This window comes from Xyrauchen texanus, chromosome 35 (assembly GCF_025860055.1).
Source record: "Xyrauchen texanus isolate HMW12.3.18 chromosome 35, RBS_HiC_50CHRs, whole genome shotgun sequence".
Lineage (NCBI taxonomy): Eukaryota > Metazoa > Chordata > Actinopteri > Cypriniformes > Catostomidae > Xyrauchen > Xyrauchen texanus.
Window position 1 is genome coordinate 27389075 of NC_068310.1, and position 26940 is coordinate 27416014.

At 39.8% G+C, this 26940-nt stretch overlaps 1 protein-coding gene across 8 annotated transcripts in view; it reads right to left on the minus strand.

Annotated features, from left to right (window-relative positions):
- The window catches only part of LOC127628420 (calmodulin-binding transcription activator 1-like), a 588851-nt gene that overhangs the window by 28534 nt on the left and 533377 nt on the right, over positions 1 to 26940 (minus strand). For 6 of the 8 annotated variants that reach the window (XM_052105152.1, XM_052105151.1, XM_052105150.1 and 3 more), the window contains 4 exons: positions 20413 to 20553; positions 16677 to 18919; positions 15481 to 15607; positions 15101 to 15235 (listed from right to left, as the gene is read on the minus strand). In XM_052105152.1, coding sequence (XP_051961112.1) covers positions 15101 to 15235; positions 15481 to 15607; positions 16677 to 18919; positions 20413 to 20553 — 2646 coding nt within the window. Of the gene's footprint in view, positions 1 to 7532; positions 7601 to 15100; positions 15236 to 15480; positions 15608 to 16676; positions 18920 to 20412; positions 20554 to 26940 lie in introns of those variants that run through there. The other 2 variants (XM_052105154.1, XM_052105156.1) reach the window with 2 other exon arrangements.

Here is a 26940-nt window from a genome sequence, read left to right on the forward strand (position 1 = left end):
AACAATTAGGCAGAGACCTTTAAAAGCATCTGCTAGTAAACCCTATCACAGGTAAGCAGGAGGACCATTTGCTTGACTAGCCTGAATAGCTCTACCCAATCCATGTGTAAAACAGCCTCTAATTCAGACATCACAAAATCTCATGCATGTCCATCAGGTGGTGGATAATACCCCAGTTCTCCAGAATAATGGTATGCTGGAGAACCCCCTTTCCTGAGTTTGGCTCCGCTTGTTGACACAGGCTAATATTGAGAAGAGAAGAGGGGGCGTGTCATTGGCAGAGACTCTCCCAGCTGAGCCTACCATCTGCATTCACCCTATCATTTCTCACAAAGAAGAGTGGGAACATGATCCAGCAGTAGTTCAGTGCTGACCTTTCTTGCCCCAAAGGGACATATCCAGATGCACAACAACACTCCATTCTATGGACAATGAACTACTTGGTAACGCATTCTAAGGGACCATTTACACCAATCGCATTCGTGCACTAAAGTTGCCATCTAAAAAACATGGTTCACCTGCGCGAGATGCGGCACAACAGTCAAAAATATCCATCTAGCACGTTTACATGGGCAAACAATTGAAAACAAACAGTTGCAAAAGCATGCTCAGTGTCAATGGCCCCTAAATCATCTTTATCTACACAATTCTTGTGGGAGGATTTTATATTTTCTCTATGTAATTAGCAATTATTGATCTGTGCTTGATAGCATGCACAAGTTACAGGGTTTACTATAACTTGTATGGGTTTGCACAGACAACTTTAGTGAGTGATTTAATGACACTAGTAAAGTTGACATGCATAATGTTTAAGCATTCCCTGCTATAGAAAACATCTTATATTGTGTTTTGAATGCTGGTATTCACAACAGGATGCTGGTGTTCCCCCCTCTTTGTGCCATCAATTTGCCTTTTGGCTGAGCCAGCATCAGTGTGAGCTCCACAGCAGACTACAATCCAACAGCTGGAGAAAAGACTACTTTCCGAGCTGGAGGAGAAATCATGGCAGATGAGGCAATGTCAATTGCAGATTAAATGTTGATTTCAATAATAATTCTTTCCTGATTGTCAACAGTTAATCACTTGCTTTTCTTGTGTATATAGTACCACATTTTAGGCTGATGTGTATAGTTTGGTCTATTAGTGATATATATGTATATGTATTTTGTATTATTTTTGCACTCTACATGTATGTCGGTGTGTGAGACGTATGTTCTCCTTCCTTTATATTTGACTGTGTTATAAGCATCTGCCTGTAACTATCCATATGTTGGAATCATATTTATTTGTTCTCTAAATATTTAAAACGATGGGGTTTTGTTGCTGTAGTTATATGTGCACTTTCATGATTAAATTGTCTAATACTTATTGTTAGTGTGGTGCTAGGAATTATTTATTAAAAACAAATATTCAAGAGTGAGTTTAAAGTGTGTTCCTTTTACCTATCTATCATTGTCATGACTTTTCTAATAATAATTTGAGAAACAATGTATAAAAATACTTCTGATTGACATCTTGAAGTCGGCCCCAAATGCATACTTTTATAACTCATGTACCATCGTGGACTTACTGATAAGCACCCCATTTGTCTGCATTTGCTTACGCCACCAAAGTCTGGACACAGAGGAAGGGCTTCGTGTGCCATTTGGGACAGGGGCTCAGTAGAATTTGATCCGGCTTTTACTCATTCCATCAATCCCAGCAGTACTTGTGGTTTTGACTCTATACTGACACCTATCGTGTTGGATACTGGAAGCTTGTTTGCTGCCGCTTCACACCAAAGATGTTTGTTTAACTTCTGTTTAACTGTTTTTCTCTGTCTCATACTACACACATCCCTATTATGGACATTCTTGGATTGAATCCATATGCATTTTCATGCATTGTTGCATGCTGGACTGTGACCAGGCATCCGTGACTCACAAGGTCTCGGCCAGCTGAACACTGCCTTGTGCTTGCGTTTGCCTTTGATGTCGCGCCATTCATCCGTGCAATGAGAGATGCAGGACGTAGCGGTTTATTTCATAACTCCCCATTGTTTGGGCATTTTATCTTTTCACTTGCACTAATTCTGTTTGGACTGTCTTTTTGATCACTCCTGCTGGTACATCACTCTGGACTATACTCTTGACTCGGGCTCAGTTGTTTTTTGTAGTAAGTATATTGAGTTTGTGGATACAATGTTTGGTTTGCTTGGTTTGTTTACAAATGCTTTTATGTTTGTGCATTGGCTAAAAGTGTTATATAAATGTAAATATGTTATTATTATTGTCATTATTAGTGGTAGTACCTCACTCAATTGAATGACACAGTGTCATGTGCTGTCAACATGGCAGTGCCCATAAGGGGGTGACGTGCTCTGTGGAAAATTAAACAGCTTTTATAGGGTTTCTGATATGACTGGAGCCTTCATCTCATGTAATTGTTCATAATTTTCAACATTGTTCTAAAAAACGCTATTCTTGTCTTTGTGTAAATCTTTTTTAATAAGAAAAACTTAGTGTATCTTTAAATATGTTAGTGTTGAAACACCATAAACAAATGCTAAATTGCTATTTAAATGTATGCAGTTGGAAAGATTAGTGCATTTCTATAAGTGGTGCACAGATCAGGAAATTTGAGGCTAATATCGATATCCAAATTTTAAAACTAAGATCGGCCAATTACAATTACAATTTTTACAACATATCCCATTACATTTAACAGCTATTACATACAAAGTTGTATTAGTTAACATTAGTTAATACACAATGAACTAACATGAACTAACAACTGTAATTTTAAAATTAAACTAACATTACAATTAATAAAGGCTGTAAAAATATATCGATCATTGCTTGTTCATGATACCTAATGCATTAACTAAAGTTAACGAATGAAATCTTTTTACAAAGTTATCAAAATTACATTAAAATTACATTAATTAATGTAATTGTGAATTGCTAACAATTATTTGTTATGAAACAGTTATTAATAGTTCTGTTGTCAATATCAAAAGGTCATTGTGACATACTGGTAAGCAGTAAAAACCATGAGATCATCACACACAGCAGAGATACTACCATAATGGCTCTAGAAAATGGGCAATTTAATATTTATACACATGTAATTCTTAAACATTCTTAAAAACAAACCTGCATATTCATCTGACTAACAGCATATCTGGAAGTTTAAATTCATGAATTATAATTATCAACAATTCACCCTCCAAAGGCCACACTGTCATGCATCAAGGGCTGAGAAAGCGCTCATTCATTATAGTAGCAGTGTATGTGTGATTCTCTGCGTGCTGCAAAAAAGATCATCTGATCGCTGATCACAGATTGAAGATGAAGATTGGTCGATCTTCATCATTGGTGGTCGATCGGTGTACCCCTAATTTCTATGTTGTCTTGTCTGCTAGCCGAATATCACTGCAGGCAGCACTATTACACACCGCTGAGGCCTCAGTGAGTGTCCCATCCCAGAACACCAATGCTTACACAGAACAAGTCCTTTTCAGTCTAGACTTCAAAAGTGCCACGAGCAAGGACTGAATGCCAGTGCTGCAAAGAGCTCTATAATATCACTACATGCATACAAACATAACGCTCCTTTTCCCAGGTGTAACAGCAAGAATGGAGTGATTAAAACACTGTTTGAATCCTGCCCTGATTTTGAGAATATTGTACTCGGTGCTGTACTGAGCCTTCAGCTATCTAACTTGCTGTGTATGAAAGCTCAGCTCTTGCAGGTAATGTTTATTCATGCTGGCAATGGCAGTTCACTGTTGCATACATGTTGTTTCTCAGTCAAGAATACTAGCGACTGATTAGGTTAGCATGTATGTGTGACCCTTCTGGAAAATGTCAAGTTTTGAAAGAATGTGGGGATAGCTGGTTTAGAAAACCTGTGACATGGCATTTTGGATACAAGTTTGACTCAAAACTCATGATATATGGGCTTATTTGTGGGGGACCATATAAATGACAAGATAAGGAGAGACAACAACAGGATAGGCTGTATAAATTGCAAATCAAATCAACCCTGGGTTATCATTACATTATGATGGAGTGCTGTGAAACAGAAATTGTCTGATTAGAGAGCCTATGCAAAAGTTGCATCCCCAAGACTTTATAAAGCAGCCAGATCTCATGAAAATTATGTGACTGTGGAAACATTTCAGCAAAATGATATTATGTGGGACATGTATTGCGGCAGTTCTGAGGTTAAATGTACAACCAAGCCATTTTGTGGTGATTATGACACTTTCGGTTAACTCGCATTCTCCGCATCGCAAGTGCATCACTCTATCAGTTAAGGTGCAGCACAATTTAATCCTGATCAAACAAGCTTGTAAATTTAATTGGTTGTGTAATGGCAACTTTAAAATGCATCCTCACAAGTCATGTATTAACTATAGTAAAAAGGGTTAGATGTGGAACATGTGATTTGTGACTTATGTGAAAGTGCCTGTAGTGTTCATTTTAACATGAAGCACTGTGATACACAAAAATATTATTTAGCAAAACTGTATGTATTGTACCATTATTCTGTGAGACAAGGCTGTAATAAAAGGCAGTATTAAGCCTCTCTTTACTACATTGAGAACAATTTTCAAATAAATGTTATTAACAAACCAAAAAAATAAACTAAAATAAAGACTCTTATTAACTCATGAAGCAACCCTCATGACAGAAAGAGACAAGTTCACAATTTAAAATATATATATCCATTATGTAATCTGCTTGTGAGTGGAACAAAAGGTTCTGTTAGTTGCATATACAGTAAGTTGAACAGCCTCCCAGAACACAGCATGGACTTTTACGGCAACCTTTACTGCTGTCCGTTTCTGGTTGAATGGATCTCCCTTAATTTAGTATCCATGCAAACAAGCAGCAAATCAAATTAAATCAGGGCCAGGCTTCACTGTGAGCTAACTGCTTTACCCATCCTCCATGGTTAAATCTCCTAATTTATGTACCATTGTGTGACACGGTTTATCCATTCACAAACAAAATGTTTTTTTGTACTTGGCTTTTGGGCCAGATTAATACATTACAAATACTATGAGCAGTCCTGCTGAATTCTGAATAGTTAACACAATTTGTTTATGTTCCAGTCCACTAAAAATTCACAAAAGACTCATTCATACTGTTACTAATAACTTTACTGCTTATGTGAGTCAGCTACATTTTGCTCAGCCTTTGCTGTCATCATTCAGACATGGCGTACAAAACAACCAGCAGCCATGCTGACTACAGTTTACAATGTTGAATATTTTTCTGTGATAAATTTAACAGTGAAAACTCTTTCATCAGCAGTTTGATTTGGCTCTTGTTATTACTCTATCAGCATAGCTTCTGTCATTTCCTCAACAATACCTTAATTTCCAGAGACTCGACTGGCTTATCATTCTTCTTAAAAACAGACAAGCCCCTAAGCTCAAGCTTTAACAAATCTAATTTTCAATCAATTTCAGCATGCCCCTAACAATCTAAGGCCCACTGAACCAATCTGTCTAACTGCTGTCTGAATTAGCACCAATTAACAATCATGCCCTTGAGGCACATCGTGTAAGATAGGAGGCAATAAAGTAGAAAGTATTCTGCACTTGTCTGGGTTGTTAAGATATATGAGCTGGATTTTTACTGTGAGAAATTGGATTTTCTTAGTAGTGCCTGAAACAGCATTGTTAGCACATACCTATTCAGATTGGGAATATTATGATAATAATATTAATAATAATAATATATTAGGAATTTTCATGTAACATATTCTAACAATCAGTCTTGAATGAAACCCAGAGGCATACCTATAGAGACTGACCACAGAAAAATACTGCTTTCATCAATCAAACATGTCAAACACAAAGTTTGAAATGCAATGTCTATTATAATGTAAATCAACATGTTTCTCAAGCCTAACAAGTCAATTCTGGCAGAGAGCAATCAGTCAAGAATGTTTGGGACCGTGCAAGAAGATTACAGCTCTTTACAGGTAAGGGTACAATCCATGGTTGTATGCTGCAGAAACACACATTTTCTCAACAAGTTGACATTCATGACCTCAGCTTTCTATTAAACAACCAGACCAGAGGTTCTCTAAAAATCAGATTAATTGTTCTGTTATTTCCTGCAATACTTCAAATGAGGAGCAATTCAATAAAAGTGTCCACTCAGAACAAATAAATACGAATATTGCTAGAGTTGAGATAAAATGAATATATTTTAGTGGTTAAAATACCAACACGATGAACAATAAATGGTGTACAAATACATTTCATGAAAATACATTTCATGAGTATATGCAATTATTTTCTGGTTGATACATTTATGAAAAAAATAAAAAATTCAAACCAACAGTATTTATGACAATGTTGCAAAAAAGATACATTTGAATGTTCATTAACAAAACCGATGATACACTGCTGAAACCCTTACATTACAAAACTACTGACAATCTTAAAATACAAAAATCATACTTGTTTGAGAATATTTGTTTAGAGATGTTTAAGAAGCTGTGAGGTTGTCAAGTTTATGAAGGATAACTCTATAACACTCTCTCAATTCAGTGTAACTATCAACAGGTTGTTGGGCATGGACATTTGGAAAGAGCCAAGCACGAGTCTAATGATTTTCCATCTTTATTTTCCCGCCATAAACCGTAACCATTAGCAAAATAAAGCTCATTTGATGAACTTCTCATGTTTTTGCATGTTTCACGACCTCACTTTGAGGTATGGAGGGTGCGTAGCTGTCCTTGGTGCTGAAAACAACAGCACAGAACACACCGAATGCTGTGGTTACACACATAATGCACACTACGGTCACGACTACAGCAAGCCCCTAAATGATCACAAAGCTTCACACAGTTGAAATTCTGTGCATTTTCTAGCATTTTGGTGCAGTGGAGTGTCAAATAAGCGGATCTTCGACATTCCTCACTCAGTAGTAGATTGATATGAGACTGAGACGGCGCGTGCATTCCCGTCAATTGAAACCTTTTAAATATTTTTCAAACTGTAAAATTCGTAAATTTAGGAGAATCTACGAAATAGCCCAAGGTAACTATCTATTTGTCACCAAGTCTGAACGATCTGGTGGTCTTCTCAAGTTCGGCTTGAGACCAGGACAGAAACAAACTTAATAGCAATGTTTGTTGAAGACCAGAGTTCTTGTGTCGATTTTGGAAGTTGCCACGTGAAGTTTAGGGAACTATCTAAAGAATAGAATTGACGCTGAAAACATCGAATCGATAGAGATTCGGTCAAAACCAGTGAACTGGAGTCTACAGCATAAACGGACTTATCCGTATAACATCTACGTTCATGTCGTTGAATTTTTTTTAAAGTTTAAAATAATGAAATAAAAGACACGAGTGTAAATGTAAAATGTAAAAGGTGAAAGCAATGACTATGTTCACACTACAACTTGGTCTTCCACAGTTGTAAAATGACATCTTGGGTTTTAAAGTAGGCTAAGCACAGGTAGTAACTTCCCCGCTCAGAGATAAGACTACACAGACACTAGGTTTATTTAAACATGTCCAACCTTCTATTTCACTGTCCATGGAGGTCCCCTGTAAAGCACACGTTCCTCGTGTCTTTAGGAAAAGCAGATGTCATTCATCGGCATCCTGACCACAACGTCCCAACTGGCCGTGTCTCACTTACGCGGTATCCCCTTATGTAGGGCGACATAAATATCCTTTTTACTGGGGGACGGTCCTAAAAGGTCTCATCAACAATAGAAGAAAGTGGAGAAGCGACGTGCAAGAGGAGAGAGAAATCTAAAGCCCGCTCACTTACTCTCCTACTCCCCCCGCCCATATTTACTTAAGCACTATTGCCCCCTCCGTACTGACCATACGCGCGAGGAGACACTGCGCACGTGCCGCAGGTAAACAGACGTCCTAGTTTTTCCACGAGCCACGAAGACTTTGAAAGCAAAAAACGGAAGGAAACGTCGAACATATTATTGTGTGGCAAGTGGTGTGGCGCTGTTTCCCCATAAATACTTTATAATTTTCCTCTGTTTTTCGAAAACGCCTATCAAAGGAAGTTTGGAACATGAATTTACACATAACGCTTCAGCGAATGGAAAAGTGTTTCTAAGCGTTTCTGGGTTCTTTTTGTACGCAGTCAGACAAATGATTGCACATCTGCTTTTTTTCTTTATTCAAATCATAGCCAGTTGTACAAAAATAGACTATGTCGTTGTCCTGGCAGTATATCTAGAACGGCTGTTTTTGCATCATTGATTAATCGGTGGCCAAAACGAACAGGAAAAGCAGACAATATATTGCTCATGGTTACAGTGCACGACTTCATTTTTTGTCCAGCCTGTGGCTTCGTACCTGCAATGCTGCAGAAAGAATCAAAGCCCCGCCCCCATTCTGCATTATGACAAATCAAGGCAGGCAGCTGTGTGCCTTTAAAGCATCAGAGCACACCAATAAAAGGAAAGGATGAATTGTGTGTCAAATAGCAGACGTTGAGGTTTGTCTCCAAATCGTTTTATTTGACAGTGGTGCTCTATATAGAAACAGGCTGTGGTTTAATAGACGGGAGTGAGAGTCGGTGCAGTAGAAGCAGCATCAACATCAGCCAAGTGCGAAACAAGTCAGCAGCTGGGTTTATCATTAAATAGAGACGGCCCTATGCTGAGAATCTAACAAGCATAACTTTGATGTGCATTCCACTGATATTTTGTCCAATTTAACCAGTAGGGGTTGCTTTGGCAAATGCACTTAACCTTGGAACATTACACTTTAAAACATTAAAGAAGTCAGGAAAAACTTATAAAACAGCTTTGTGATTTCCTTGCATATTGTATACTGTGCAAACACCACCAGATGCAAACAACGACTGCATTTTACGATATGGTTCAAGTTACTTGTAAATGCTACCATAAGTCAGGCAAGCTTATTAAGCCACTAAATGTACCTTTTTCTAATTAAGTTAATAAAACTTTAAGGGAAACAAAATAAAAATACAGTAAGAAACTTATTGATAACTTCTTGGAATATTATCATAAATGTATGATTGCAGTACAATGCATAAAAAAATAGGCTCGCACACTTTCTTTACTGGGCACATAAAGTAAGTGTATTCTTATAAATTAATTCATGCCAATATTTTGACTCTGCACCTTAAACACTGGTATAACAATTTACGCATTTAATTCATTGTAAAGGGGTTAAGATGGGCAAGGAGGAGGCGAGAACCGGCTTGATAATATAAATAATATTTTAATGAATAACTTAAAAGACACAAACACACATGACGGACATGTCCGTAAACTATCTCTCTCTCGTTGCACCACCGTCTGTCATCGGCCTTTATCCTTCTCTGAGGCTTAATTAGCCTGATAAGGGACCGGGTGTGTATAATCACAACCCGGCCCGCCCTCCGCCCTGCCACATTCATGAATAAAAGTTTGTTTAAAAAATGTATTATTTAAAGCTAAAATTTTGTTTCTGTGGCACAAAGTCACAAAATGGAAAGGCAAAAATTATCACGAGCCGAGTCTTAATTTGTATGTACTGCATTAAAGGAATAGATCACCCAAACATGAAAATGCTCTCTTCATTTACTCACTCTTGTGCCATCCCAGATGTGTATGATTTAATTTCTTCTGATGAACACAAACAACATTTTTAGAAAAATGTCTGAGTGAATTGTGACCAACACTTTGAAACTCCAAAAAGCACAAAGGCAGTATAAAAGTAATCCATATGACTCCAATTGATTATATTTAGGACTAGGTGATACAATCCCTTGTGTGTTGCACATACCTTGAGGCCTTGCTGTTATGAGCGGGAACGATGATGACATCTCAGGGTTTTCAAGTGGGCACCCTCCTTCCTCAGCGCATGTAGGGTCTTCGCCGTACCATTGGCTAAGGTTTTTGGGAGATGGCAGGACATCATATGTGGCTCGTATAATGAAGCTGGTTCGAAATGCTTCCATGTCCCACAACTCCTTCCAAGAGAACTTTCTCTTCTCAACTCCCTCCCAACTCATTCTCTGCCATTGCTTTGCTTGAGAAACAGCCTTTGTGCACTTTGCTGCCTGCTCTTGCTGGCGCACCTCCTCATTCCACGAGTCCTCGTCACTTAGATGGAGTTGCCCTGTACCAGGATGGTTTGCTCTCTCCAAGGCCGAGGCCCCCTCTCCCTTGTTGCATGTGGCCAACAATGTCCCTGTGCTTGAGGGCTGACTTTGCCTGCTGTGAAGCTGCCGATGGGGTCCACTTCCTCCCTGTTGCCAGGGTGGGAGCAGTTTGGGCTACACATGGGTCACGGAATTCTGTCAGTGTCATCTCCAGCCTTACCTTGGTGCACTTGAACTCCTCTGAAAGACTGGAGATAGGAAGTTCCAGGATGCCTTTTCCATAGAGCCCTATGTTGCTAAAGCACCTGGGGAGACCTAGCCACTTTCTGGCAAATGAGCTGATCATCCTCTCCAACTTGTTGACCTTTGATATTGAGGCCTTGTAGATGGTCAATGGCGATATTAGCTGGGGTAGGAGACCAAATTGAAGGCACCAGAGCTTCAAACTGCCAACAAGCAAGGACCTATGGATACTCTCTAGGCTGTTGGTGGTGTCCTGCCTAAGCTGGTCCACTTGATATGTGTCCTTGAGGTTTGCATCATACCAGTGTCCCAGGCTTCTGACTGGCTTTTCACTCACAGATGGTATGGGCTCATCACCAATGTCGAAGTGTTGTTCTGACAGCTTCCCCTTCATGATTGATATGCTCCTAGACTTGCTCGGCTTTATTTTCATCCGGGCCCACTCAATGTTCTCCTGCAGCTTTCTCAGCAGTCGCATTGTGCATGCTTTGGTTGTAGTGAGTGTGGTCATGTCATCCATGTATGCCCTGATGGGAGGGAGCCGCAGGCCAGGTTTTAGCTGCTCTCCTCCCACCACCCACCGTGATGCTCTGATGATGACCTCCATGGCCATGGTGAAGGCTAGCGGGGAGATGGTACATCCTGCCATGCTGTGGTGTACTCTGCTTTCGTCAAGCATAGCTGCATGTCCTGGAAGTAGGTTTTGACAAGGGAAGTGATTGCCTCTGGGACACTGAAGTAGTTGAATGCAGTCCAAAGAAGGTTGTGAGGAACTGAGCTAAAAGCATTGGCGAGGTCCAGGAACCCAACGTGGAGATCTCTTCCATCCCTTTTAGCGGCTTGGATTTGATCCAATAGTTCAGTCCATGTCTTCAGAAGTGATAGGATCAGAAACAGATCAATATTTAAGTATTTATTTTTTTCCACTTTCACCAGCCCTCCTAACAGTACGTTTCACCAGGCACATTGTGAGCGAAGGTGAGAGAGCGTTTTCAATTCATTCCTATTGAAATCGAGCGCCACACTCTGGAGGTAGATTGTGGGATTGACAGCGGTGTGGAGAAAGCATTGAGAGTGGTCAAAAGCATAAAACATTTTGAGAATTCTCAAATGAGGAACGAAAAATGGTGGGCGGCAGCCAATCAGTGTGAGCTGAAAGCAGTGATGTCTGTCATAAACGCTTTATATTTGCAGTTAATGCTGGAGTTTCTTCAAGATTCAGTGCTTTAATCACATCGTCATGTATATTTCTGACTTCAAACAGACTTTAAATGATGATTACATGCATTCATTGTGGCAATACTGTGGCTGGGTAAGCAAAAGTGTAATAAATCAACACTGTTCCATAAATCTTTCCAACTGTAATCGTGCATATATAAGATAATATTATTGCTCAAATACTGAAGACAATGAGAGTCAATACACGCTAACTTTACATATTACAAGCATGCAAACACCAAAGCGATAGCTGTCTAGCGTGTTAGGCGGGGTGAGTGGATTTATTTCTGCGCCAGTGGAAACGTATGGTAAGTGCTATCTTCTCTCCTTCTCTCCTAAGACTTGTTCTCCTTTTGTTTTTTAGTGACTTGAAAGGGAGGAAAATGTATATTAAAAAAGGACTTAAATATTGATCATGCACACATATCATATTCTGAATTCATGTATTTAACCACTGCAGTCGGATTACTTTTTTGTTGCCTTTATGTGCTTTTTGTAGAATGTCATTCACATCTTGGATGGCATGAGGGTAAGTAAATGATGGGAGAATTTTTTTTTCTTTCTTAAAAATGTTCTTAAGGTATGCAGGAAGTAGTAGAAGTAGTAGTAGTAGTAGAAGTATGAATACATTACCGGACATATACTATACGGGAACATGTGCTACAGTAGCAACAACTGTAAAAATTATTTATGCTGGTTTTCATTATCAAGTACAGTTTAATTACAGGAAACAAATGTTTTGGTATTTATAGCAATTACAGTTGAAAGGAGCTGTCCGTGGTTCTGCAATGTCTAACATCTGCTCAGCTCCTTTGGCACTGGGGGATAGTAGGGGGAAGTGTTCAGTGGATGCACACTTCAGAACCTTCCCGGATGCAATAGGTCATCCATGTATTTCTCGGGTACTCTTTATGAATACTGAGGATTCGAAATACAACTCATTTGACATACTGCTGTATGTATTAAGGAAGCATAAAAATTCAGACATTGGGACTGTTTACAAACTGTCTAACATTGGTTCTACAAAGATATACATGTCGTACTGCCCAAAATTAGTCAGTTGTTCAAGCCAATGTTGCTGTGTTGGGCTGGAAAGATTGCTTAACAAACAAAGGAATGATTTGATAGCACCACAGTCTTAACTTTTTTAGGTGAAATCAACCTAGTATGCATGGCAAGGCAAGGCAAGTTTATTTAAACTGTATTTTATTTTATTTTATATTCTAAACTGTTTCAATTATTCTTATTTTTATCTCTTCTATGTAAAGCACTTTGAATTACCATTGTGTATGAAATGTGCTATATAAATAAACTTGCCTTGCCTAGTATGCATGGCTTCCTTCTAGTTGATTCTATCAAACTGGGATTTAACTTTAACATAAAAATACATCAGCTCTACATATTTGAGCACGCCATCTAAAAAACAAAACATGTATAAAATCAGCCTATTGTTTCTTTGTTGTCAACTAGAACCATTAGACATTTGCATGTTTTATGAATAACCTGATATAAATGTGACTCAAGTCTGCCACCATTATGAGGACACTCAGACAGCAGTGTATAAAATGCCATTAGAGAGATGAGGTGAACAATTGCATGGCTGGCAATGTTCTGTCTGGTATTTCTTCTATTTGAATTGTAGACGGGTTTCTAAGTGGGGCCTTATTCCTCTGTTACTACTTTTCTCTCCCTTAAGGGCTGCCTGCATTGCAGCTGTCCCTTTCAACAGGCTCCTCCAAAATGCCCTACTTTACCCTGTCAATGCACACTGCAGTAACAACACTCACCCCCCGCCCGCCCCCAACAAGCACAGCACCACACACAGGCACTGGCACTCTCATATTCTTCCAGACTCATAGGAGACGGAGCACTCAGCCATCATCAGAACACAGTGTAAGCTCCCAGGTCCCTCTTACTGTTATGTGCGATCATCTGTCCAGGTATGGCTTAATTTTTAGCTCTCCAAACATCAGGCTTGTCCAACATATGCTGTATCTGTACACTGGCTGCCTCTCCTTGCTGGTCAAACCATTAATTGGGATAGTTTATCATGACTAAACCTCCCCTCAGCTGATCAGTGCAAGCAGATTAGAGTTTCGGACCTCAAATTGGCAGGTGTGCCGATTAGCCCATATGCTCCAATATTTTCACAAGCCCTTTGATGCCACAGCCTCAGTTTGAGCTAGTCTGGCTGGCAATGAAGCATGTGTGTGGGATTGTATTTGGTTTGCCAGGTTTTAAGAAGGCAAATACCCCACAGCAATGGGATAGTGAGATGTATTCCCTTTGCCTGCATTCAGACTGGAACAGTTAAAGGAATAGGTAAAGTTAAAATGTTTTACTGAGGTTCTGAGTCAAATGTCATATTTTTCTAGCCCCTCTTTTACTGCATCCTAAACAAACTTTGTATACTTGATATTAAAGGGATAGTTCACCCAAAAATGCAAATTCATCATTCACTTACTCTCATGCTGTTCTGAACCAGCATGACTTTCTTAGTTCCACATACAAAGTCACAATTCACTTTCATTGCATGAGATAAAGATTCAACCACAGAAAAGAAAAAAAAAAAAAAAAAAAAAAGAAAAGTCAGGTTTGCTTGGAACAAAATGTGGGTGAGTAAATGATGACAATATTTTCTTTTTTGGCGAACTATCCCATTAATAAAATCTTTGTGTAAATAAATTACAGACATAAAAAGCGCTGTATATAAAGAGTATATACAAAGATACAAAGCAAAGCCAGATGTGAAGAAGCAATCAAACTTCAGAATGTCTTATGTCACACAAAGCTCATCAAAGTAGTCAGAGATCTATTTGAAGACTGCCCTTCCCCTTGACCTTAAAGTATTAACCACTTATATAAATTAATGCGTCCGTTCCTCTCCTTTATGCTTGCCCTGCCACAGCTAGATTAAAGCACAAAGAGCAAAACAAGCATCAAAAGCTCTTCCTGCTGTTCTTAAATCCCTTAGAGCACATTCTTCTTGCTTACAGGATGCTCTACTCTGCATTTAGCTCTAAATAGTACATTTTACCTTTGCTTGTCCAATTCAAATACATTACATACAGCACTGGTGGTGACTTGTGAGGCAACAGAACACTGCAACAGTATTTTTACCAAACCCACACTATACCCCCCATCTACAGGTCTATTATAAAACGAACACTGCACATTGAAGTTGGAATAGTTCACCCAAAAATGAAAATGGTCAACATTTACTCACCCTCATGTTGTTCCAAACCTGTATTACCTAACTTTTTCCATGAACTCAAAATAAGATGTTGTTAGGCAAAACATGTACTTTGAGTTCCATGAAAGAAAGACACATTTTTATGTGAACTATCCTTTTAACTACATGTGCTATACATACACTCTCTCTTGTCTGGGACAAGACACCATCATTATAAAACCTACTTCAAGTTCTGTAATTTTCTGAGATTTTATATAATACTAAGTGCGTAATCAAGTGTCAAATGATGGGCTCTAGATTTAGGAGTGACTTTTTCACAAATGCAGAAAGAGACAGGGAAGGAGACCTACCGTCAAGAGACAGCCAGTCGTGCTGGGATGAAGGCAGAGATGGCAGTGCACGGGCTTTATACTCAAACACCACTGAGTTAGAGATGATCTGACTGCTTACTGCCACCTGCAGAGTCACCAAGCCTGTGTCATGTGCTGCAGACAAACAAGCCAGTAATTAAAGGGATGAGAGAAAATCACATTGCCACCAATGACAGTTCATGCAGTTCTCTTCTTCATCAGCAGTGACCTGTGAAGCCTCTCAGAAGGATTCATTAAAATCTACAGTGCAATATTTTCTTTTAACAATCACAATTCTTTCTATATAACTTCTCAGTTCTTCAAATTTGGCATATTGATTAGTAAGCACATGTAACTGCTGTGCATGAATGTGAAGTTACCAGGACAGTAGCAACGTAATACTCCAGGCTGGATGAGGGAGGCCGGGACAGAGATCTGATTAAACAGGCAAGCATAGCTACTGCTGTCCTCCTGCCATGGTCCTGTGATTAACACCTTCACTCCACCCTGAAACATGCAACAAACCTTATTATCACTGATAACACTTCAACTGTGTAGGCTTGGGCTTATCAGTAAAAAAGGCAGTATGTGAGGGGAAAAAAGCAAAACACCTAAGCCGCAAAGCACATTCAGGAAACAAAAACTGATTACATGCTGTGTTGTACTGCCATCTTATGGTTGAAAGTAAGACGTGAGGTTAATCTGCGCCATCAGGGGTTTTCTGCCATCTTGTGGTGTACTAACGCAATAGCATATGCGCGAACAAGAAGGCACAATATTTGGATGCCATGGGGCTACATGATTTCCATCCATCCATCCACCTTATCCTGTGTACAGGGTCGCGGGGGGCTGGAGCCTATCCCAGCTACATGATTTAAGACATTTAATTTCACGGATTTTAAATATATATATATATATATATATATATATATATATATATATATATATATATATATATATATATATATATATATATATATATATATATATTTAAGACTAGCCTAACTTTAAACATTTATATGCACTACAGAAATCTCCATTTCTTTTCCATTACTTTTTTTTTAAAGATTTACTTACTTTTCATGACTTTTCCAGGCCTGAAAATCTGTGTTATAAACTACTCTCTGTTATAAACTGTCCAGTTTTTCCATGACTGTGGGACCCTGAAACAGCTGGGTGGTGTTCAACACTACTTCAAACCATGAAAAACAGAATCTAAATGTATTTTATTTAAACATACTTCTAGAAAGCATATATTTGAAAAACTAAATATTTAAAAACAATCATCACAATTCCACTTTTGACCAACAAATTTTCATGATTCCATAACTTTTTCATGACTTTTTCCAGTCTCTTTGATTACTGGATAATAATTATTTAATTTTTTTAAATAATGTATAGAAACTGCACTTTCATAGATAATTTTCTAGCCAATTAAATGTTTAAGAGCACAGCATAACTTGAAAAAAATTATATGTACAATAGAAATTTCAATTACCTTTTAAGATACTAAAAGATATTAAAGGCATTAGGTATTAAAAGATACCTTTTAAGCAATTTATTCAAACATACATACCTCAGGATAGGACCATTCTGGAGAGTAGTCAGTGACCATGAAAAGGCGCCCAGTGGCCTGCAACATTCCCAGAGTGCCCTGGGCCACTGCTGCTGACACTACTTCAGCAACATGCATGTAGGCCAGCGGGCCTGTCTCTCCTGCTCCTCCCCCACCACCCACACCTCCACCTAAAGATTGGGGGCTACAGCAAGACTGGAGGCAGAGCTCTGAGGGGCTGTATCCTGCTGCCCTATTGGTTACATCCTCTTGACCTTGCTGTTGGTTTCCACCCGAGGTGGCTGTTACATCTGACCCAGTTGGAGCCACCAACTGATGGGTGTACAATGTGCCTGCTGCCCCTACAGCAGTTGCCCCACTGTCCACTGAGATGAAGTCATTGATTAGGTCAGAAAACTGATTTCCAAAAGAGATGTCAAAGTGATCCAAGCTGATTTCCATGCCTGTGCCTCCTGCACTGTTGGCTCCTCCACTAAGCCCATGGTGAGCCCCCACAGTGTTGTAGAGCCCCTGAACCAAATGAGCTCCTTGAAGCAGTGGCTGGAGTTGCTGTTGAGAGGCATTGTTGGGTCCGCTCGTGCCATTTCCATTCCTCAAAGCCACTGCCTCAGGCCCTACTCCATTCTCAGAGCCCTGCTGTATGAAGTGATCAGTTTCTCCACTCTCTCCATTTCCCCCTCCGCATGCCTGTAGGTGATCACCAGACTTCAGCAAACCATCTGTTCCATTCACTGTGGCCCCAGTCTGAACAGACCCTACATTGTGGCTCTGATTCATGCCAACCACCTCCTCATGCTCTGGACCAAGACTTGGATAACTCCCCTGGTACTGCAGGAGCTGAAGGGGGCCAGTCTGCCCCTGTCCTTCTGTGGGTGAGCCCCCATTGCAGTCAGCTCTGTGCTGGCCATGGTGTGTGTGATGGTGTTGCAGGTGGCCATTACTGCTAGGCGATTCTGTTTTCACAACCTGCAGACCCATGTATGCCCCATCAGGGGAGTTATGTTCTAGTAGGTGGGTCTTCTGGCCAGAGCTCTGCCTAGCCTGCTGGGTCTGGGGTGGCTGTGGTGCATCATGAAGAAAGAAGCCTGTAGATTGGTTCTGGTGAGCCAAGTTGTTCATTGCCTGGCCATAACCTACTGCTGTGGCACTGGAGGAGTAGTCCTGCTTTGCATCGATGGCACTAAAATCCATCTGCTCTAGTGTGGTGCTGGGACTCAGGCCTCCTCCAGAAGGCAGCAGAGAGGCAGCTGGGGTCAAGGTTAGTGAGTTCTGGCTGCCTGAACCACTGGAAACACTACAACTCACTACTGCCCCCACCTGGTAGCTCCCTTCTTTGGCCAGCTGTTGTTCGAAGGAAGTGTCCTCTGTCTTGATGTTTTTCACCAGTGCAGAACTGAAGCCATAGTTTGAATCGGATATAGATGGCGAGCGTTGCAAACCATTAGTGCTAGCTATTGAGGAGGATGAGGCACCAGATGAACCATTCTCCCGTTTTAATCCACTTCCCCCATATGTCTGGCCCTGCTTCGGGTTATTTAGAAAGCAGTCAGGATCAAAGTTCATAGTGGTTTCGGGGATTTTAATGCTACCTGAGTCTAGGCTACTGGAGAGAACAAGTTCCTCAGAGACACCGGATGCAGACAGCATGGACAGCCCATCTGCTCCAGGACCACCGGCATCTGCCGTTCCACTACCAGGAAAGGCAAACTTGTGGCTGTCAGAGGTGACAGCTAAAACCAGGCTGTGGGAGGTGGCATCATGGCCCATGATATGAGCATTGGGACCTCCAGAGGGGGACATGCTGTAGACGGGGTCCCCAGTCACCTCAGACATGAAGACACTCTGGGATAGGCTGCCCATGACGGAGGCCACATGGCCCATGCCTGTGACTGCTGGGCTGTCAGCCATGTCAGGATCAGAGTTTAGCCCACTGTTGATGGACACAGGAGAGTTCTGTGTAGTATCTGGCACTTCCACCTGATTGGTAGATGAGACCTCAGTGCTGTTCTGATGTAGCAGTACAGGTTTGTGGACTTTGCCGTTGCGTTTCTCACGTACACTCCCTCCTCCTGTACCTGCATTATTCTTGCTGCTGTGGCTGTGTTCTGTTTTACCCTCCGAGACATCATTATTCTGGAGCTCAGAGTGACCGCTGCTGTAGCCACCTGAGCGAGGGTCCACTTTTGGAGAGATGATGCGGTGCTTGGCGCTGTTACATTTATGATGCACACTGCTCCCGGCGCCTGGAGAGACAAAAACTATTATTCACATGACTCTTTAACAGTATCCACTATAGCATTATCAATATTTGCTAAGTAACCTTTATTAATATTATTAAAGGGTTAGTTCGCACCCCAAAAACTTTCTGCCATAATTTTCTCACCCACATATTGTTCCAAACCCATACGACTGTCTTTCTTCTGTGTAACAAAAAAGTAGAATGACAGCCACAAAGATACAATGAAAATGAATGGTGACTGACACTGTCATTCTGCCTAACTATATTCAAAGAATAGTTCAAAGAATGATCCACATAGAATGTAAGGGATCATTTAATTTGTACTGGAATACAACAAACTTGTTTAGATTTTGATGCTTATTTATGCATGTTAAGAAACAAACAGATTAATAGAAGTCTTTATAGAGGTCGTCAATTATCAGTATTAATAATTTCATGAGAAAGTCATTTTATTGCATACTTAGCAACTGAATATACTAATTTATATAAACATACAACCAATGATAATCCATCCACCACACATTCATTTGCTTTAAACATGCAAATACATTAGAAACTCTGCACCCTATGTGAGCAACCGCATAGAACTGTAAAGTGTTGTGTTAGATATTTGTGATGAAGTACAAGGTGAAAACTCATCTATTGTATATACTTGAGTTTAAAAGACTGCTCTGACAGCACAGGCCTTTAAGAGGCACATTACGCCCTCCAGTGGTGTTATTGCAACAGTCAGCTCAATAAATCAGTACATCTCTGAAACACTCAGCCTGCACTACTCTACTCAAATAAGACATTTAATCCGACAGGTGGAGACTATCCTGCTGCTATCTGGAAACAGTCTGGAAAAATCTGCGCTTTTCTCTGTTCTTAAAATCTTGTTTGGATACAATATTGGTATGTAAAATATTGTTTGGATACAATATTGGCAAAACATCAATACACAGAAAAACAGTTAAATAAAAAAAGTGTCAAAAGTATATTATTGTAATAATAATAATTGTAAATTATTAACAATACAAAATACAACATAAAATATTAACAGACATTAATATTACTCTATTAACAGCTCAGAAAATTAATTAATACTTTCTAAGGGTGTACAGTTCAAATCTAAATTTTGCTGTTGAAGATGCATAACTGCTCTCCTCCAGTACCTGAAAATGTGGAAAAAGATTGTTTCAAAGTATTTTTCTTTTGTATCTTGAAATTTTTGCTAGTAAAGGAGAAAGTGTGCCTTTGTCTCAACCTTACCAGAGTCACCGTGAAACAGACTCTTTCTTTCTTTGGAAGCCATGCTTGTTTGTCTTTTCTATGGCTAGACTGTGTTCACTGAGCCTGCATTTGGTAAGGATCCATCTGTGCTTTGTAAAGATGTTCTGCTACAGGATACTATCTGTTTAGGGCTCTATATCATTCCAATTTACTCCGATTTTTACTTTTGTTTTCTCAACAAAACAAAAATCCACTCTCACCCCAGCCTTCCTGTCTGTCCCTTACCCAGTGTGCCCGTGCAGAGGCAGTTGTGAGTCCGGGGAGGAGGCTTGGTCTGGTGGCTGTCCAGTATCTGCTGCACCAGCTGCTCCACAGAGAAGCCAGAGCTGCTGTTCCCATTGCTGCAAGTCCACTTGATGCCATGAACTGCCAAGGGAGAGAGGAGACACAGTCGTCAGCCCACCAGCCGAGCCATCCACCCCTCTCCCACCACACCTGTGCACTACATCCCTGATCTTACCTCAAAGACCCACTTCATATCAAACCACTTCATCCCCTCACATAGAGAAAAAGATTACTTTATTTCTCTTATGTTTACTTTCTGTGACAATTTCAGCTGACATGAGACAGAAAGAACAAAGGGGTTTTCACACTTGAAATCATTAACCCCAGTTTATTCTAAACCCGGATAAAACGGAATCCTGGGTTAGCCTGTATCATGTTTTACACAGTTCATACTTTAATAATTAATCCTGGGTATTCATGTTCGGATGTTTCACACTGAACATTCGTAAACCCCAGGTTAACGTTCTTATTTGCGGTGTCAATAACAATGACTAGATGAATACAGCTTGTGACAGATATGCAACCTCTCAATGGTTCTGCTCTTCTGTGGAAATGTTGGCAAGCAAATCAGCTCTGCAAGTCTTTCATCTTCTGAAATATACCACAAAAAAATGGAATACTGTCTCTCAATCATGCCAGTTATCACGTTTACCACCAATGTTCAACACTTTACCGGTTTCCCTCAAAGTAAGAATGTAAACAGTGCGTGAAAGTTTCAGCGACGGTACAAAGCACTGAGGCTTTATATGATTGTTTGTCTGTTGCTAAACAACTTTCTGGAACAGTCGAACACCACATCATTTCACACTGAATACCTCTGGCACCGCAACAATGGGTTAACCCTGCAAAACGTTGATTTACAAGGGGTTAACCCGGAGTTATGTGCGGTGTGAAAAGCCTTCAAGTCTTTTGCTTTCTTGTCTTACTTCAAGCACTTACAAGGTATTTATACTTGGTCAATTCATGTGTTTTTACTGATCAGATAATGATAATGAAAAGACCCAGTGCCCTTCAAGACACATTCGAGATGCATTCAAGATAGACTTAATCTGTGATGCATACAAGACGTGACTCCGCCAAGTGTAAATGCATCTGGTTGTTCAGGCCACACACATAAACTTTACGTCTTCCAAATGGAACTACATCAGCATATGGCGTTTTGAAAGACCCTTAATCCAGACGTGAGCATGCGATCATGGATAAGACACATGGAAAACAACAGCAAAACTCAAACACTAACTGTCATATGCGGTGAAGACAGCGTTGAACAGAAACTCTCTCTCAAACTTGAAGAAACAATATGATCTATGAAACTATGACAAAATTTGCTGTTCAGCTTTAGAATCACCACAGTAGTGAACTCCTTGCATATAGTGTGGGGTTAGAGATTGGATTTGTTAAAGATTTTTGGAGACAATTATGTGGACAATTGTAAATGGAATGTGCATACCCAATCAGACAGCATTCCGACTGATCAAATCGCACTTAGACAAGGTGCTTTTTCACCTAGAACTGCTGTTTAAGATCTATTCAAAAACCTCTGCTGCCATCACCAATTCAGCCCACTCTCCTTTGAGAAAAAGGACAACAATAACAGCAACCATAACAGACAAAACAACAAAAGAAAAAGATCTTTGCAAATCATTTTTTTTAATCTCTCGAGACGAATGCTATTATTAAACAACATCAATATCAAACAACATCAAGCAACCCTAAATTTGCTCAAAGCAAATGTAACAGGCGGAGGAGAGAAAGCATGCTCAGGTGAAACGGAGGGGAGGAAAACAGAGGTATAGAGAGAGAGAGAGAGAGAGAGAAAGACACTGAGACAAAAATAGATAAAAGAGACAAAAGCGGTTGGCTTGAAGTCACAAGCAGTGCTACATCACCAGCCGGAGCCTGTACAACAGTTGTCACACACACAGCAGGTTTCTCTGCTCTGCTGAGCTCTGCCACTCCACACTTGGCCAGAGAATCACAGCAGCATTCCATAAGCCATTACACCAGCAAGACCATGCTCAAACAGACAAATCAATCTCACAGCGGTAGTCTGAACCAGTCACAGCACAAGGCAGGTCATGTAATGAAAGGGCAATCTGGTTTGGTGGAAATGGTGTGACATCAGCGGGAGATGTCAGCTGTGAGGATCTGAAGGAGAAAAACCCTCTGACTTAAGACTCATTGGATTCTCCAACACAGTCTACAGTGGCCTGGCATTACTAATGCTGTTCTTCAAACTATCGGCCTTTGCTCCAACAGCCCATCTGGGGATTTCTTTTGTGTTTGCTCCACCACACACAGATACAGAGTCTGAAATTCATCTCTGCGTGTTGGTAGAGAATTAAATGTATGTATTTCCTTAGTCCAGTGGTTCCCAACTGAGGTTCACACACATTTGGGGGTGCACAAAAAAAATATTTGTAATGGCAGAAAATCTAATTATAAATGTACTTAATTATCACATACAGTCTGCCAGTGTGTTATTGACAAGCATTACTGATATTAGCTGTTCAAGCTCCAAATTGTCATTCCATATATCTTTGCAATTATCAGGTTTTCAATTCCATAAAAACTATGATGAATGAGGAAATTATAAAAGTTGCATTTGTTTTTTTTTTTAATTGGCACGAGTGGACTGCAGTAGTCTTCATACAGAGTCACTTGCAAAAAAGAACAAGATTTATTGAAAATGATTAAAAAGTTAAAGTAAAAAAAAAGAAATAAAAAAAAGAGTAAAAGTAAAATAAAAATCCTCCATTAACTTAAAATAACTTAATTTCAGACCCATCCATATTACAAAAAGTGTAATTTATAATTAAAATGTGTTTAAATATTTTCTGATGCACTATGTGAATCTTTACATTAGCATTTGGTTATTATACTGTGGCAAGAAGGAGGGTGGGTCCGGGCCGTGATGACGCACGGCCAGCCCCTAATCAGGCTAAACAAGCTGAGGAGAGGGGTAAAGACCTCCAGAGGCAGCAGTTTGGGAGAGAGAGAGAGAGAGAGAGAGAGAGAGAGAGAGAGAGAGAGAGAGAGAGAGAGAGAGAGAGAGAGAGAGAGAGAGAGAGCTACAGGCAGCTGCCCTGTATGTGTTTATGTTTGTTTGTTTTTTTTTTGTTTATTAAATATTCCTTTGATGCTTCGTCTGGTTCTCGCCTCCTCCTTTCACTTTTACCCTGTTACATATAGTTATAATTGTGAAAATTATTCCTCTATTAGTGAGATTGTGATAGAAATGCCAATGCCAAATCAAAAAAGTTAAAAACAAAACGTTAAAACAATCAAAATACAATATTTTACACTGATCTGACAAAAAGTTATTGAAAGCATTATTCATTTATTTAAATGTTTGAACATTACCTAGATCTAATAATTATTAATATATGAACACAATATAATTCAAATAATTATTATAATTAAAGGGGTTCATTAAAATTATTGACATATTAATAATTATAAGGGCTTAGCAAACAAATAAAGTTGCTGTTTGAACAATAGTCTACTTAAAATCTATGGGGTACGTATTATTATAATACATTATTATATTAATTTAATATAATTTGAAAAATTATTATAAATAAAGGAGTTTGTGAAGTGGACCAAGGAAGGGACGGAAACAGATGTCCGCTTAAGGGGTAAGCTTTATTATTACAGTTAATTTTAATTGTATCACACACAACTATTCTTTGCTTTGTGTCAGGCTCTCTCCCCATGCTCTGTGGCTGCTGGCTTTTTATCCGCTCTCCTCACGCTACTGCAATTAGAGACAGGTGTTAGACATAATTTAGCTCAGGTGTGAGCGCCCTTACCGCTTTTCTCTCCTGGACGGGCGCTTGACCATGCCCCCCGCTGCCACAGAGTTCATTATACTTATAGATATATTATTAATTATAAGGTTTCAGCAGACAAAAAATTTTGGGAATCCATGGACTTAATGCTGCTGACAACCCAACTGTTGACAGATTCTGCTTCAACAGCCACATCCATCTCCACAAGCACTTCACAAGCCCTCCCATCAACTTGTGTCTTTAATCACGGCCTAGTGTATCTTCAGGAAACATAAATCACATCAAATATATCATACTCTGATGTGTGTGTGTGTGTGTTCATAACCACTGGCTGATCATCTGCTCATGCAAGATTGAAGGGGGCTTCGGCATGGATGCTGTATTGTGACTAAGCAACCCTGGCCTTTCATCTGACCTACCGTCAACACGTCTATGTAGAGTCAAAATTAAACTGCATTGGCAGCCCATTTTACTTCTACAATCTGACATATTTAAGAGTTAAACAGGTTTTCAGTGAGAAAGAATATAGGGCCAGACTTTTAGATTTTTCAGCAACTGATTGAACCATGAAAAGTGGCCTCTACGTGACAGGGGTTTGTAGGGGAGGGAATTGAATAATAATAGTACTTGGTGATATCAGCCAAAAAGGAGAGTTTTGTCAGAGGCAGATCAAGATAGTACATTTTGATAGATTATTATTGTAGACAAACATTACTTTCTTTGGAATAATGTGCCAAAAATATGATACATTTTTATTTTATGTTTGGTGTCATGTTAGGAATGTTAGACACTATAGATAAAATGTTTAAAAGTTAAATTATCTACATTTAAGTATGACTCAATAAGTTATTGCTGGTTATTGCTGAAATACACAATGAAAATTCCACAAGATGTTTCTAATAATGCAATATGGTGGAATTCTAAATAGCCAGAGCTCACTGCTTTGAGGATGAATTTAAACAAATAAAATAAGCCGGCACTCTCAAATCAGCCGGCATAATAGAACTTGAGGGTAAAAATAACAAATCTAGGTATATAGTAACACTGCAATGATGAAACAACCTCATATCATGCTATGGTGATGATGAAACCTCCCCATAGCTGCATTTCTTTGATACTTGATTCAATATCATTAAACAATATACAATGTAGAGATGCTGTACAGCAAATTCTGCTCAACCCATCAACAGTTGCACAGAAATCTTTCTCTAAGGACCACAAGAATCCCGAGTGAGTCAGTCAAGGAATGCAGCGTTTCTTATGCACTCATCCTCCCCAGCGCAAAACACACCACAGTCCCGTAAATGAATGCAAGCTGTTTGTGTAAGATATGGGTCACTCAGGGGAACATGTTCAGTTTGTACAGCTGATGTATAATGCATACATGAATTATGCATGGTTAATATAGTATACAATTTGTCTGCTCGCTCAGTCCTCTGACTGTCAATGGACTGCACATTTGCAGTCTCAACGCTAGGTGGTACTGTTGCTCTTTAGTAGAGTTTGCATCATGGTAGGCTGTTTGAAGATTATGAGGGTGATTCAAGTGGCCCTATTAGCCTAGTCTCAGGCATACTGGGGCCAGTGGAAGACATCTTGCACCTTTTCCATTGTCCACACCATTTACAAATGTAATGACTTGCATGTATTACAGCAAGTGGTTTTGATGTGTATACCAGGCATCAGGTGTAATGAACGCATTCGTTTACAACACATGCCTTAAAGTCATTGTGAAAGGGGGGCTCTTTAGTGATTTCCATGAGAGCTCTTAAGGGGATCATAGTAGGTGGCAGAGATTACAATGTCAGCTGAGCTCGTCTGTATTCCCCTCATCAACATCCCACGTCTGAAAGTGCTGACACTAGGAATCTGACTTCATATATTCATTACCTTGACAGCCCTGTCCAAGTTCAAATGATCAATGCCAGCCATCACCTATAGAGAGACGTGTACTCACAATATTCAGGGTAAACACGATTATATGCATGCTGCCATTGTTGTTTTTTTTACTACATGCTCATTAGACATGCTTCCGCTGGTCAATTCTGTGACCTAGACCTGCCGTAGACAAAACTATAAACACTTTGTAAGCATGTAGCTTGAGTGAGGCAGCATTGTTTAGTGGCTGGAAGTGTGAAGGGATTTCTGGTGAGTCAGACAGTCTTCCGCCCTCTCTCTGGCATCAATCAATACATAACTGCCCTCCTGCACTGACTGACTGAAAACCAAAGTGCTCTATCACTCTGGACAGTGAAACACAGACAAGAGGCTTCACTGACCCAGGGACACCTGGGTGCTTCGGCGTGGCCACGTGCAGGGAGGCAGAGAGGTAATAATGATGTCAAGGTTGATATGAGACTTGTGAGGTTTGTTCTCTTGTCCTGCTATGAAAGAGGGCATGGACGTGCTAGGTAAGACTGATCTGGAAGAGGCCATTGACTTTTGTCTGAACGAACAGACACATCTTAACAAACATCATATGATGATAACAGCACCAGGCTTGCGTAAAGTGTACAGAAATTACACTTTTTAAGTTATATTTAAAAAAAAAAACGAACATATAAATTGAATTAGGAGTAATGTCTCCCATTGGCCTCCTTAACACTGCAAAAATCTATTCTTAACCAATATCTAAACATCCTTAAACCAGATACAGAGAAGCAAAGTTGGTATATGT